Source organism: Crinia signifera, chromosome 4 (genome assembly GCF_055691185.1).
Source record: "Crinia signifera chromosome 4, ASM5569118v1, whole genome shotgun sequence".
Taxonomy (NCBI): domain Eukaryota; kingdom Metazoa; phylum Chordata; class Amphibia; order Anura; family Myobatrachidae; genus Crinia; species Crinia signifera.
Window position 1 is genome coordinate 276856988 of NC_139220.1, and position 16342 is coordinate 276873329.

A 16342-nucleotide genomic window follows, 5' to 3' on the forward strand; every position below is an offset into this window, starting at 1 on the left:
TTTTACTCACATTAAAAATTACAATAAAATACACAGTATTACAATACAATATAACAATATTTGGGGGGGGGGGGGGGAGATAAAAGTAAATTGGAATGAAGGTAAAATAAATAGCCAAGCCTCAATGGATTCATGCAATAATCAGTGGAGATGATCACTGGTTGTAGTAACTGAGTGTATATTACCACATGTAGAACCAGGTCCCAGGTGAGTGGAGAATGAGCTGAAGTCCTCACGATATACGCGGTGTAGCTGTCTTACCGCTGGAGGGTGTATCAGTCGCTGGAGCTCACTGGTGTATTTTTACCCATTTATAGGGAGACGAAAGTGGTTGTAAGAGTCACCGCTGAAAAGGACTCCCTTTGGTGACTCTTACAACCACTTTCGTCAGGGTTCTCACAGAGAACCCTGGCCCCGACAGATCGCTCAGCGACACATCGTTGTGCAGGGCTCTGTTTTCACGGATCTAGCATCGCTCAGAACGATCATCGCTACGTGTGTAGGGCCCATAACATTTATGCACACAAATAACACAAAACACGCCACAAATACAATTATGCTCTCTGATATATAGAAATAAAAGGGCAACATTATGACAAAAAGGTTTGTAGCCTCCTGTATGAAATTATTATTTGTGTGCAATATATGTCACAGAGGGGCAATTTGTATAATAGGCTTTTAAGCCTGTTTTGTGTGAGCGTGCTGCAGAGTGTGTACATGATCTCATACTTAAGCCTGGGCTTTGGGAACAATTGTGTCATTAACTCTGGCTTACCCACAGAGAAAATACAATTGCTCTTATCTCCTCACAAGGACAGCAGCTTCTTTATCTGCATGACACAACAGGTAGGAGCTAAACATATGACAGGAGTAGATTGACTGAAGCACAATTTATTGGGTGTGGTATGACGGTCTGACAATCGGGATCCCAGCGGGCAGTATCCCGACATCAGAATCCTAACTGCCGGTGCTCCGACAGGGGGGCAAGCGCAAAGAAGCCCCTTGTGGGCTCGGTGGCTCGCTTCACTCGCCACAGGTTCTATTCTCCCACTATGGGGGTCATGGACCCCCGCAAGGGAGAATAGCCCCTGTCAGTCAGGCAGTCATCCGGCACCCCAATTTATCACACGCAAGGACTTTCATTATTCACAAATAGTTTTATTACACGTTGATAAATGAGCCACAAAGACCTCTTCTTCTTCAGTCATCATCACAAATGCTACAGGCCAATGCAATAACCTCTAGAATTCTGCAACACAGTAAAATACCCAGTAATGCTACAGAAGAATCCTTGATAAATACAGTGACAGAAGATCCTTGGGAAATCCCATACAGATGCTGCAAAATTACCTTCAGACACATTATTGTAACTACTAAACAAACAATTGTTACCAAACATAAACCACAATGAGCATATAGTATTATAGTGATACAGAATGTCAGCACTCAGCAGAATAAGATCACACAGGAGGACGATATTAATAACAAACATTGTGTAATAATGCTGAAGCTGGGAATTGCTCCAGAAATACAGTAATCTGAACAGCTTTCAACAGAAAAACAAACAAACAAAAAAAACAGAAATAGGCTAAAGGGTACTTGTGTAGATTCACGGTGCCACCTTACGCTACGCTGTCAGCGTAGGCAAACCGCAGCCCAGAGTAGTATCCTCACGGCAGCCCTGTGTAATCAGTGTAGTGTCCCCTTCAGGCAGTGTAGTCACCGTATTGTCCCCGTGAGCTGCAGCTCTGTCCCCAGAGGCAGGGTACGGCAACCCTGCCTGTGTCCACTTCAGGGAGACAGACAGGGTTAGGGGTTCGGTAGCGTGTGTGGCTCAGGCACAAAGGGGGGGGGGGGTGCGGGCGCAAGTGTGTCTCATGCCCAGTGCTCCATGTTACATACTGGCAAATGCCGCGATTTCGAACCCCCACTATCCATGTCAGCCCGAAGCGTGGCGAGCATAGCGAGCCCCGCGAGGGTACATGTTACGTGTCCTACCGACCTGTTAATACCCCCACTATCCATGTTGGCGTGGAGTTGAGTTTATAAAGTGTGGCGAGCGCAGAGAGCCACCGAGCCCGAAGCGTGCGCTCGCCACACTTCGGGCTGACGTGGATAGTGGGGGTGTTTCAGGGGGATGCAGTTAGAATCCCAGCGGTCAAAATCCCGACCGCCGAAATCCCAACACTTTCTCTCTCTATGGGTGTCCATGACACCCATAGAGGGAGAATAAATTAGTGTGCCGGGCCCGCTGCGTGGCGTGCACAGCAAGCCTGCAAGGAGGGGTGATCCACGTCCCCCCCTTGTCGGGATTCCGACCGCCGGGATTTTATACCAATCCCGTTTCAGGAACACATTCACACCTGTCATGACAGGCAGATTAAATATGGTCAATGGTTCCCACATAATGTAGTAAGCGATGACACAACGCTGACTGACTACGCTAACTGTGTAAGCTCCGGTTAGGCACGAGCATACACACAGTCACAGACACAAGCTGAGTACGGTAACACGACGCTGACTACACTGGCCGTGGGAACACAACGCTGATGCTGACAGGGACACTACCCTGACTAGGTAAGTAGCACCGTGACACTACACAAGTACTGGCTAAAGTCCTCTAGCCATCATGGCAGACTCATTTTCCCCCATGCTAAGCACTGTGCATTTTGGCTGGTCAGTCTGATTATAGTGCAAATTGGGCCTGATTCAGATTTGGACCCCCCCCCCCTCATGGCACGTCTGGTTCTAAATTATTGCGTCCATCTCAGCCCTACAACACCTTAAGCTTAATATTGTACAAACTCTACAGATCATTTTTCCTCTCCCTGGGGAATTGCAGCTTGGCCTCTCGCTCACGATAAAGGGGGAATAGGTTATATTAGGTTGACACCGGAAAAAAATCAGAACAGAAAAGGACGACATGAGTTTTATTTTTTTGTTACACTCTTTTTGTTGTCAATATTGACATCAGAGAACGTGTACCCCCAATTAGTGTCCCCTTTCACTTGCCATTTTTTTCCGGCCCGGTGCCTCGATCCACTACTGCGGTGTGCGGTACACTTTACCATTCCCGTGTGGATGGAGAATAAGTAAAGTGTGCCGAGTCCACGTGGAAGGTGAAGTATGAAAAAGTTCAAAAAAGGAACGGCAAAAAAACTGCATGTAGACCTTGAATATGTCAACAATATGAATGTCGACTATATGGTGTCAACCTAGACATTGTCCATCAGCCATAGGGATCCCCTACATGATAGGGGGTATTGTTACACCCATGGCCTGACAATTCCCAAATGTGCCTAGACTAGGAAATGCTCTGACAATGGCTTTCCCAATTTAATACATTGGGCCAGATGCACCAAACTTCAAAATGTGATAAAGTGGAGAGTAATAAACAACCAGCCAATCAGCTTCTAACAGTCATGTTATAGGCTGGGTTTGAAAAATGACAGCTATGAGCTGATTGGCTGATTGTTTATCACTCTCCACCCTATCACTTTTTGAAGCTGGATACATCTGGCCCTCCATAGGACCTGAATGGTACACACTGTGTCACAGAATGAGCTTAGACATGTCAATCACATCTATTTGGTCAGGTAACCCCCACAGCTTTCATGTTAATGTAATTGTAGTACTCCCGTGGTGTGTAAACACGTGAAAGGTCAGGTTAACATTGCACAACATTCCCTTTTCATAGGACAGAACACCCCCCATAGGGCACTGGACACTGACCCTTGATCTACTGCGTGTACACAACATGCAGCTCAGATGTTGGGCAACTGTAGTGATAGGACATTCTTACATTGCTCTATGCTAGATAATAAACCGGGGAGACGGTTAGGTGATATTGCCCCAGGACAGTGGTCTCCAAACTTTTTTGAATCACAGCAGCATATAGAGTATCAGATTGTGTTTCATGGCACCCCTAGGACAAGTGCGTATGGTATAAAGGCCCCCATACACTAGGGCGACTTGACCTTAGGACAAGTCGCCCCCGACTTCCCCCTGAGCTTCCCCGGCTGCTCCCCGGTGGAGCTTGATTAGATTGGCACTTGATGTGCCATTTTTTACATGTGATAAATCACATGTAAAAAACCCGGGGAGCAGGGGGGGGGGGGGGGGGCTACAGAGCAGGGCTGCTGGTGGGAGCAGGGGGGGCTTGGGACGCTGCGGGGGACACAGGCGGCATAGAGCCGGGCAGAGGGAGCCGGGAGCTGTCAGTCCTATAAAAAAAAGCCTATATAATGAATGGGCAGCCTGTGATTGGCTGAGTGCTCTCTCAGCCAATTGCTGACTGGCTGAGAGAGCGCTCAGCCAATCACAGGCCGCCCATTCATTGTATAGGTATTTTTATTCAGTACTGAGAGCTCCCGGCTCCCCCTGCCCGGCTCTATGCCGCCTGTGTCCCCCGCAGCGTCCCCAGCCCCCCCTGCTCCCTCCACCGCCGCGCCGCCCCACTAGGTCCCAAGTCGGGTGGTCGGACGTGCAGCAGGTCCGACCACCCGACGCAGATCCGATGCGAACGGGACCACGCATCGGATCTGAGGGGACATTAAAACTAGACGATTTTGGCCCGATTTCGGCCAGATCCGACTGATCTGGCCGAAATCTGACCAAAATCGGCTAGTGTATGGGGGCCTTAACCCTCTGACAGTCTGACAGGAGGGTGAGCACATTCAAGCCCCTTGTAGGCTGGCTGCGCTCATCACCTATTCTATTTTCCCTCTATAAGGGTCGAGGACCCCACCACGGGGGAAAATAACCCGTTTAAGTCGGGATTCCGATGTCAGAGAAACAAACGTCGGAATCCCTATTATCAAGTCAAGTAGGTCTTATTGAGAAGTAAATTAGTAATTCTGATGGGAAGGACAGAATTTGCTTCGGTTTGTCACCATATTTTATGAATGGAAGCCACCAGCACTGGTTTTGCTTATCAAACTAATCATAAATCATTTGAAACGGTCCTGGATCACCAACACGGGGCAACCTCGCATGTTCCCCAGTTTGGGAACCACTGATCCAGAAGTGGAGCCACAATTCCAGGTATTTAACAAATAACTTCATTTATACCACACCTTCAAAAAACCCAAACACGCAGATACTTTTCTGCAATATTATAACAACCTATATCCTGCCCAGGCCGATGATCCCGCTCTTGGTATGAGTTTCCTTAGAGCAGCTAACCTACCGACTCTTTCAGTAGAGGCCAGTGAATCCGTGACCACTCCCATTAGAGATTTCTCTAGCTATTACGTCAAAAGGCAGATCTCCAGACCCAGACGGCCTTAATGCCGAATATTATAAAATGTTGGCCCCCCTGTGATACCCCATTTAATCTCTCTTTACAATTATATCCTAAAAAGGGGAGGGCATGCCACACGACTTTAACAAAGCATGTATTATTATTTTATTAAAACCTGGCAGAGACTCTATACTGTCTCAGTCGTAACGTCCGATATCTCTTCTAAACCAGGATTTATTTTTTTAAATTCAATGATTTTTATTTGATTTTCAGAGCATTTTACAACTTATACAAACAAACATTAAAGCATTGGGATAAAAGAAAATAAAAGAAAGAAAAAAGAGATATGAGAACAAAATGATTTACAGCTTTTTTGTTGGTGGGGTATTTTCTGCTCCACAGTGACAACATTTCCATGTTTATGTGGTGGCGTCTAAGATTGATGTTACAATTGTTGCAAGCAACCATGTAAACAGGCTAACCGATCTAGCATATCCTATATTAACGGTTTGACATTGGTGATTAATTTGCATATCAATATAAGTACAATAAAAGAGATACAGGCTATAAACATTCTTGAGTGCGTGACTCTACTTCTTGGTGTGTGTTATTGGGGAGTACTCCCGTGTACATGCTCTCTTCCCCCTTCATCTCTCCCATGTATGGTCAGAACATGACTGGACATGCGTTATATACGGCAAGGTTTATACATTTGGTTGCATAAGGGGTGACTCTAGCCACGGGTCCCATATTTTATGGTACTTTTTCTCTGAGGCTCTGGATGTGTACACGAATTTCTCGTGTCTGACCACTGAATTGGTTAAAGAAAGCCATTCCCTGTGTGTAGGGCCCTCTGAGGCCATCCATTTCCTAGCCACGCACACCTTGGCCAGAGTACATAAATTGACCGCGTATTTCATCATATTTTTGTCAATACTATCCACATCCATAAACGACAAAGCACAGAACCTTGGAGTGAAAATGTCACGGGGTATGCCCGTGGACACCATTGACGTAATTACCTCTTGCCAGAAGGCAGACAGTATTGGGCAGCTCCACAGGAGGTGCCAGAACGAGCCCTCATGTGACTTGCATTTAGGGCACATAGAGTCATTTCTACCTCCCATTCTACATAGCCTAGTGGGTGTCAGGTAGACCCTATGGAGAATGTAAAGTTGGATCTGCTGGTATCTGGATGAGGTGGTTGAAATGCGTGGGCTCCCCAGGGCCGACTCCCAGTCCTCCTCCGAGATCGGGCCAAGTTCAAGCTCCCATTTGGCCTTCAAATGCGGCAGACCGGGAGCTTGTTGTGCTGTTAGAATGGCTGCGTAGTACCTGGAGATCGCCCGAGGGGGTCCACCGGACACCAGCAGATTTTTAACCGGTGAAGCTTTGAGTTCTGGGGGGCTCGTAGGGAATTGCGCCTGACACGCGTGGCGGAGCTGGAGGTACCGATAGAAATGCGCATTTGGCACCTGGTATTCATCCCTAAGCTGCTGGAATGATTTAAGTACATTGTCTGCATATAATTGGCCGATTGTGGTGATACCCCATGTGCCCCAGACCTCACGGAGCTGGAGCCCCATTAGTTCGGGAAGCGCCCTGGTGCCATCGAGGAGGGTGTCAGGGTCAAGTCCAGACGCTGGAAGCAAGCGACCGGATTGTCGCCAGATCATAACCGCTTGTTTAAACAGTGGCATGTCTATTAGTTTACTGTTGTCACTTAGTAGGACATGTAGCGGGGACAGCCCTGGTAGTTTATGAGTGACAAGCAGCGAGGGGAGCTCATCTGCCGAGCCCTCGCCACACCAGTTGAAGAGATGTGCCAACTGTGCCGCTAGGTAGTATAACCGGAATGAGGGGACCGCCAGACCCCCACCCTCTCTTGTCCGCATTAGTGTGTTTAATTTAATACGGGCCCTCTTTCCAGCCCAGATAATGGAAGAGAGCAGGCCGTCCATTTTCCTAAACGTCTGAAGGGGTAAGTATATCGGTGCATGTTGTATTACATACAGGATCTTCGGCTGAGCCGTCATTTTAATAAGACTAATTCTTCCTGAAACTGTCAAGGGCAGCTTGCCCCACACTGAGATCCTGGATTTTAGATAGTCTAGCTGTGGCTGGATATTTAGTGGTATATACTGGGATGGGACATTGGATACATGTATCCCTAGATATTTAAAGGAATTCACCCATCTTAGTGGGAGGGTGACCGCGGGAGGTTCCGGGATGTCCCCCTGGAATGGGAGTACACAGGACTTGTCCCAGTTTATTTTAAGACCCGAGTACGTGCCAAACTTGTCTATAACATCTAGAAGTGGAGGCATGGATGTGGCATAGTCAGAGATGAATAATAAAATGTCATCTGCATACAGCGCTATTTTTTCTTCTAAGCGACCCACCCTGAACCCTGCAATCACTGTAGAATCCCTTATTAGGCATGCCAGAGGTTCTATTGCGATGGCGAATAAGGTTGGCGATAGTGGACAACCCTGCCGGGTTCCCCTACCTAGGTCAAACGGAGATGACATGTATCCATTAACAGATACCCTGGCCCGGGGGGAGGCATAGAGTAGGCAAACCCATCTGATGAAGGAGGGGCCAACACCCACCTTTGCCAGGGTGAGCCAAAGGAATTCCCACTCGATCGAGTCAAACGCCTTAGCGGCGTCTAGCGAGACCACTATGGATGTATTGGCGTCCCCGCGGGGGTTCTGCAAGTGGGTAAACAGTCTGCGGAGATTGATCATAGTCGACTTGCCCGGCATGAAGCCGGTCTGGTCAGGGTGTATGATCTTGGTGATCACAGTATTGAGGCGAAGTGAGAGGATTTTGGCGAGGATTTTAATGTCTATGGGTAGGAGGGATATAGGCCTATAGGATTCTACTGAGCATGGGTTTTTGTCGGGTTTTAGGAGAACCACTATGGCAGCTTCCATCATAGATTGGGGCAGGGAACCGTGGGAGAACAGGTCGTTGTATAGTTTTAAAAGAGATGGGGCATAAAAGGAAATGTGTTTTTTATACAAATCTATAGGAAGACCATCCAGGCCTGGTGCTTTACCGGCCGGGAAGGCCCTAATGGCTACCTCCACCTCCTCCACTCTGAGGGGCATATCCAGGGTCTCCATGTCCGCTGGGGTCAAGGTAGGCATAGCAATCTGGTCCAAATAACGCTGTATAGCAGAAGTGTCATGTGTTAGTTTGGAGCTATATAGGGTTTGGTAGTAGTCTACAAATTGGCCGGCTATCTCAGGAGTTGTAGTGTATAAAGCTCCCTGTGAAGAACGGATCTCACATATGGTATTATTGGTGTTCTCAGCGGCCGCCAAGCGGGCCATGTAGCTACCAGGCCTATCACTGAAGGCATACTGGGAATGTTTAGTGTACAAAATTTTATATTTGGCCTTGTCCCCAAGGCATTCTAGCCATGCCTCTTGGGCCATGAGCTTCTAAACCAGGATTTTAAACTTTTCACCAGTATAACTGCACAGCGGTTACAGTTCGTACTCCCCCAACTAATCCACCACTCACAGACAGGGTTTATGAAGGGTAGAAACTTGGTGCATAATGTGAGGCAACTGACTGCAGTGTTGACTAAAACACATCAAACCAAGGACAAACACGCTTCTTATAAGCTGCGACGCAGATAAGGCTTTTGATACAGATGTAACTCTGACATGACACTCTAACGTGTCCTTCACTTGCAGCACTTTGGTTTGAACTTCATGAATTTATTTAAAATGTCATACAATACCCCCACAGCGTTTCTCACAGTCAATGGCCTTAACACATCCTCCCTTCAACTATTTTGGGGAACACGGCAGGGTACCCCGTTGAACCCTGGTGTGTTACCATGGGGTCTATCTGACCCCACTCCTCTTTGAACCATTGTTTCTTTGAAACCATCATGAATAGTGACCTTGCCTTTCACGGATTTTCTCATTATGACTTCCTAAGAATGTGTCGCTAGTTTTGTGTCTTTCTGTTTATTTTCAATTTACTGTTATTTGTGTTTGGGTTCACATGGACCCCCATACTACCTTCCATGTTTTATATGTATTTTTCCTTATTTCAAGGTTCTGTGATGTGCCCAGCTTAACGCAATGTCGAAATGACAGAGATTGTCACCAGAAGCCATTGTTGCGTCTTTAGGGGACCTCAGTGACGTTGACACTGAATATGAGGACAATATTGAAGATGATTTGAGCTGGGAGCAGTAAAAGTGAGGCCTACATAGATAATAATCAGTAAGCTGTAATATAATCAGAAACTCACACATGAAGTGTTGTGCAATATCATTTGGACAAAAACAAATCATTGTAATAAACAGTGTTTAATCTGGTGATCTATTTAGTAAATTTTTTACCATGGGGTGACATGGACCCCATGGTACTAGCAACGTAACTATTTTCATGGTACCACACCGGGGTTAATTTGGCCGTAGATCCCCTTATCCGTAGCTTCTTCCTCTGTAAGGATTGGGAGGGGATAGATATTGGTGATCATATCCTGAAAGTCTCGGCGTATGCTGATGACTTATTATTGAATTTTAGAAATCCACACTCTGCAGTTCCTAAACTACTGGACATTTTACAAGACTTTCACACTATCTCAGGCTTCCTAATTAATTACAAAACTGAAACCTTAACCTTACATTCCAATTTCCTGCCCTCATACAGCGCACACTTCATGATTTCAAAAAAATGGAAACATTTAGATATATTGGCAGATGCCAATTAATTAAAATGATATAGTTTCCTAGAATTCTATATCGGTTTCTGATGTTCCCTTTACTACCACTAGACTCTGGCTTAAAAATTTTGAACAAGGCCATCAGCAGATTTATCTGGGCAGACAAAAAACCCAGGATATCCCCATATAAACTAATACCGTGTTCTCACTGCGAGTGAGAAATACACAGCTTTTCCCCAGCATTGAAATGCCGGGGACTGCCGCGCTGGACCCCCGTTCTCACTGCAAGGCAAATTCCCGGGTGAAGAAGTTCTACCCGGGAATTTGCCTTTTAACACAGGTATTTCGGCAGTGTGAACGGGTCAACCCGTGTCTGCATACCCGGATCTCAGACACGGGTCAAAAGAAGGGTTTTACCAGTGTCTGAGATCCGGGTATGCGACCCGTTCACACTGCCAAAAATCCTGTGTTAAAAGGAAAATTCCCGGGTCTACATGCTAGACCTGGGAATTTGGCTGCAGTGAGAACGGGGTATTAGTCAACACCCTAATTTAGGAGGTGTGAATTTACCGTGTCTACGATCTTATGCCATTGCAGCAAATTATGCAGTTGACTGTATCAGAACTTTTGATAACTTTGCTGATACAGCTTTGGAATAAACCTTTAGCATGGACGTTCCATTGGTTAGTCTTTGACATATGCGCCCCTCTTCTTTTGCACCTAATTTAGCCCCACATGCCAGATCTCAAATGAAGGTATCACCGATTGTTACCCTATTTCTTCCCATAGGCCACAGCACTGGATTTACTGCAGGCTTTTTATCTTGTGTTTTTACAACACGGACTCTTCATGGACTTCGATATATTTATCAATTAATAGACCTATCAAATATGACTAACCTCAGATCCCCTTATTTGTTTATTTGGTACTTGTGTAGTTTCACGGCGCCAGCATTTAAAATCAACTCCATGCCAACATGGATAGTGGAGGTATGAACTATCCATGTTGGCATGGAGTTAAGTTACTTTTTTGGACATATTTCGTGGCGAGCGTACACCCGGAAGTAGCACGGCGCCATGAAACTACACAAGTACCGTTTATTTTCAAGTACGCAGTTATGTCACTGCTCTATTATTCCAACTTCCTACTTTGCCTGACGGTTGTAGATTGGTTGATGTGCCGTCTCGTTGTTCCACCATGGTGTTTCCTACCTCTGTTCTCTATTCCTATATATGATGTGTACTATGTTTACATCCAGAGAAAACTGGGATTGCCAAATGGCACTCCACGTTTCCCATGGTGCTCATGACCACTATTCTTAAGTCTTTTGTTGCGGTAAATAAACTATTCATTTTCGGCATCATATGCGGAGATGCATTATAAAATTGTTGTATTGCGCTTATTTCACACCTAGATTGAGATTCCTTATTGGTGCTGCCTCAGGTCACCAATTGTTTCAAATGCAAACAACCAGAGGCAGATTTGATGCATTGTATGTGGTCTTGTGAGGAAGTACAACAATTTTGGTCTTTCGTTTACGATTATATTCACACCTCTTAAAAAATAAATTTTTTGATGACCCCTAAATGGGCCTTGTGGAATATCACTTCATCTAGTTCCCCTCGCCCCCCTAAGGGACAAGCCAATTACTAGAGAAAATTGCCGCTGCTGCCGAAAAAAACATCCTATCGCAATGGATTTCCTAAGATACGTTACAGTTGACCCTTTTACAACCCAGAGGGTGAGATTTAATAGGATGAGAGATTCAGAAAGTGAGAGATTTGGTAAGAAATCTCCAGTTTTTTTAAAGCGGCAATCATTCACACTGCAAAAAAACCTGGAGATTTCTTACCAAATCTCTCATCCTATTAAATCTCACCCAGAGTGTCTTATTTGTTCCACATGGACTGGCTGGAAATGTCAATTAATAAGGATAAGAGAGCGGTTAAATTATTTTCAATATGGCTCCCATATATTCATATGTTACCACCTGAAGTTAAGGAAACTCTCAGATCAGCAGTCCATCTGACAACGTGGTATAGTACAGAAGTAATAACCTCTGGCAAACACCCCTTTTCATTTATTTGCACTATAAAACACTATGTTGTGACACACATTGGCCTTATATGCCTTTCCTTCTGTTAGTTCGCTTACTTATTTTCCCTTAATGTGCTGAAGTGGACTCTTTATATTGTTCTTATATGTGGATACTGTATATTGTTTGTGTATGTCACCGAGTTATTCTCCCCATTGTCTGTATAAGTTTAATGTAAATTGCAGTCGTACAATAAAATTATTAAAAAAAAAAACCACACAAACACAGATCTGTAAGCACATTGCAAGCCATGGGTGCAGCGAGATGCATGACATCTATTACAAGGGGCAATCCTTAGGGTGATCCTGGAAATGCGGGCTTTTGTAATGCATAGATAACAGAGTTTAATTCATGGGATGAATAAATAAGGACAGCTACGGGGAGTGTCAAGATATATTTTTGTGACATCAGAAGAGTGCAAGAGTGCAAGCTCATGGACTACAGTGTCTGAAAACACAGTGGTGGTATAAAGACTCACCAAAGAGGAACCGGAACACTCCGAGTCCTGCAGGGTCAGTGGGACGGTTCAGGAGACTCACAAAACGATGCCAGCTGGATAGATCTGACCACTCAAAACCAAACACCCGGCTCATGAAACTACCTCGCACTTGGCGCCGTGGTGCTGTTGGCCTGTTTGCCGCTCCAGCATTGTGATTTTTACGCCGTCTCACTTGGGAGGCCTCCGACTGCAAAGCGGCTGAAAAAAAAATGAAATGAGAGCAATCAGACTTTTCACTAAATCCAATGGTTATGTTGGAATCTAAGGATCTACAAGAATATAAGAACCAGGAGCCATCTTTGGTTGGCAGGTCATGGTGGGACTTGTAGTTTTCAGCAGTTACCCTGCCATATGTTGTCCAAATCGTTTTTGGAGCATCTGTCATCTTTAGACACATCTGAAATAACCACGATTAACTACACAATAGTAAATTAGGATTACTTTTCCTCGTCATAGTCCCTGATCAAATGTGCTTACAACGTAGGAGCCAATCATTGGCTTGCTAGTCATCTCTATGGGCGTTTTTTTTTTTTTTAAGTTATCTGTTTCTCCCGGCTCCCGCCGCTGCCCGGCAGCCAGCGTCATGTCATCAAGTTCTCCCTGCTCGCCTCCCGCTGTCACCCCACCGCAACACAGCTTCCTCCAGCCCGGCGCCATATGCAGCCTTCCCCTGCTTGGCTCTCTATAGCCGGCATCCCCCGCCCGCTGCTGTCCCCCTGCACGGCTCCCTGGCTGGGCTGCACATAAGATTTGGCAAATCTTATGTGCAGCCCGTCCGACCTCCCGACCCCGATCCGATGCGCACGGGACCGCGCATCGGATCGGAGGGGATGTCTACAAGTGCGATTTGGGCCGATTTCACTGCCCGATTCATCCGAATCGGGTGAAATCGTTCCCATATCGCATAGTGTATGGGGGCCTTTAGATTTGGGTGAGTTATTTAGTTTCTGTGCAGGGTAAATACTGGCTGCTTTATTTTTACACTGCAATATAGATCTCACTTAGAAGTAAAACCCCACCCAAATCTAATTCTCTCTGCACATTTTACATCTGCCCCCCTGCTGTGCACATGGTTTTGTCCATCTAAGAAGGATTTTGTCAGAAAGAGTGAACTAGAATAAGGCCCTGTGGGTAGGGGGCAAATATTCTGTTCAGCTTTCAAAGATAAGAAGAAATAAAACAATTTATTAGGATTCAAACCAGCATCACAACAAATTTCTAAGGGAAGGTCACTCATAAAATATGTAATGAAAATCTGTACATAAAGTATTTAAATGACAACATCAAATGGAATGGTCCAACCTTTCATTTTTGTTAAGTTAATCATTTTAATGATGGATGATTTATTTTAATATACCTCCCTCGGCCAGCCTGCCTACCCACAAAGGCCCTGCACAGCCCACATGCAAATGCAGTGGCCCTGGAATTCCCCTCCATTTTACAAGTGGCTCAAATTATGACAATAACAACGGTATAGAATACGATTATTAAAGCTGCCACATCATGCAGTGTAAGGGACAGAGCAGAGCTGCTCCACATGCACAGTGGTCACACCATAGTTGCCAACCCTCCTGCATTCTGCAGGAGACTCCCTGACATAGCAGCAATCTCCCCCTCTCCCTCATTAGTCTAGCAATCTCCCTCATGTCACCTAGCCCACATTACACTGTTACACTTTTTGGGAAAAAGGAATGAGCTACAGATACATTTACATTGAATCATCAGCGCCATTTCCCAGCACTTTACCAAGTATAGTATCTCTTACTAACTGCTCTGGGGCTCATCTACATTTGCATATAAGTCATTTTAGAAGATGTAACAGTACACAACCACGCTTCTAGGTGCCACGTTCAAAATCTCTTTTCACATTCTCTCCATATCTGGAATGACACGCCCCCTCAATGGGGCGCTGTGCAAAATTCTACTACCAACTATAATCTCCCTGAAACTAGTTTTCCAAAGTAGGCAAGTATGGGTCACACACTTGCCACTGCAACCTTTTGCCTCTGCTCACAGGCCCTCCCCCTCCAGCCTACCTCTCCATGCAGGCCCCCACCCCCTGCCAGCCCGCCTCTCCTCGCAGGCCTTCCCCTGCCAGCCTGCCTCCCCTCGTAGGAAATCCCCCCACCAGCCTGCCTCTCCTCGCAGGCCCAACCCACGCCAGCCTGCCTCTCCTCGCAGGCCCAACCCACCCAGCCTGCCTCTCTTCGCAGGCCCTCCCTCAGTCAGCCTGCCTCTCCTCGCAGGCCCTCCCCCCACCAGCCTGCCTCTCCTCGCAGGCCCTCCCCCCGCCAGCCTGCCTCTCCTCGCAGGCCCTCCCCCCGCCAGCCTGCCTCTCCTCGCAGGCCCTCCCCCCGCCAGCCTGCCTCTCCTCGCAGGCCCTCCCCCCCGCCAGCCTGCCTCTCCTCGCAGCCCCTCCCCCCCGCCAGCCTGCCTCTCCTCGCAGCCCCTCCCCCCCGCCAGCCTGCCTCTCCTCGCAGCCCCTCCCCCCACCAACCTGCCTCTCCTCGCAGCCCCTCCCCCCTCCAACCTGCCTCTCCTCACAGGCCCTCCCCCCTGACAGCATTTCTCTGCACGTGTCTACACCTTGCTAACCTACCTTGCACAGCCCATTGCCCTACCGATATCTCTGAACACAGGCGCTCAGAATCCAGTCGATAGGTTGACAGCCTATTTGTAAACTTGGGAAAGGTTGACATGTCAATGTTCACAGATGAAAAGTTCCGACATGAGGTGTTTTTTTTTTTTTATAAAACACTTTTTTCACATCCATGTGGGAGCGGTAAAGCAAACCAGGGGACGCTGTACACTATTTTGGAATCCATGTGATGAAATGTAGAAACTGACACAAAAAAACATGAAAAACTAATGTCGACCATTTCATGTGTTGACCATTTCCATGTCAACCTTTTGTGTGTCAACTTTTTCTCTATGTGCAGCTCAGCCATTTGCAGTTAACCTACTGATGGTTGACCCCTAGGGCCAGATGTATCAAGCTTTAAAAAGTGATAAAGTGGAGAGCCAATAAGCTCCTACCTGTAACTTTTCAAACCCATACTGTACCATGCCAGGTAGAAGCTGATTGGCTGGCTGTTTATCACTCTCCACTTTATCACTTTTTGAAGCTTGATACATCTGGCACCCACATTGCTGCCCACTGCACAGCTCCTTGCCCTGTCCCTATACCTGTAATATTTTGTCACTCTAGTAAACATCCATGCAATGCACCTGTATATCTCACACTTATACCACCTCTCCATGTGCCAGCAGGCAGTAATGGGGTTTTACCATTTTTGGCTGTAATCGGAATTATACATCCCTTAACCTATCAGAGCCACCCTAATAGATAAGTGTCCCCCTCTGCAGATCTAATTAGTAACATGTATAACCCTGTAAGCCATGATGACATTATGCAATACTGCACTGGGCAGCGATGTCAGCGCTACGTGTACTGCCCCCGGATACCTGTTACTCGCTGCCTCTCCATCGCGGCCAGAGCTGTAGTGCCAGCTCTCCACTTCTTATTTTCCCAAAAGTGCCACTAAGGCAGTAGCGCCGGCGTGTCCCCCTCCCCGCGCAGGCGCACTCCTCCTCAATCCTTCCGGTTGCGTTTCAAACCTCGCTTTCACGTAGGGTTTATGTGCAATATTATTGGTTAGATTCCAGAGGCAGGCGTGGCTGACACAGAGCGCTGGCTGGTACCTGCACAGTGTGTGATTGTGTAAGTGCTCAGCTGCTGTTTGTATATGGTAGCAGTAGCCAGTGCCCGGCTGGGGGAGGAGGGGATCGGTGCACATAGCATAGCATTGTG

General features: G+C 46.7%; 1 protein-coding gene across 1 annotated transcript in view; it reads right to left on the reverse strand.

Moving 5' to 3' along the window:
- GGCX (gamma-glutamyl carboxylase) overlaps positions 1 to 16125 on the reverse strand; it is a 35548-nt gene extending 19423 nt beyond the window's left edge. The window contains exons 1-2 of the mRNA XM_083184640.1: positions 15997 to 16125; positions 12511 to 12729 (exon numbers count right to left, since the gene is read on the reverse strand). Of these exons, the coding sequence (XP_083040766.1) occupies positions 12511 to 12729; positions 15997 to 16018 (241 nt within the window). The 5' untranslated portion in view covers positions 16019 to 16125. The remainder of the gene's footprint in view (positions 1 to 12510; positions 12730 to 15996) is intronic.
- Between the last annotated feature and the right edge of the window lie 217 nt (positions 16126 to 16342).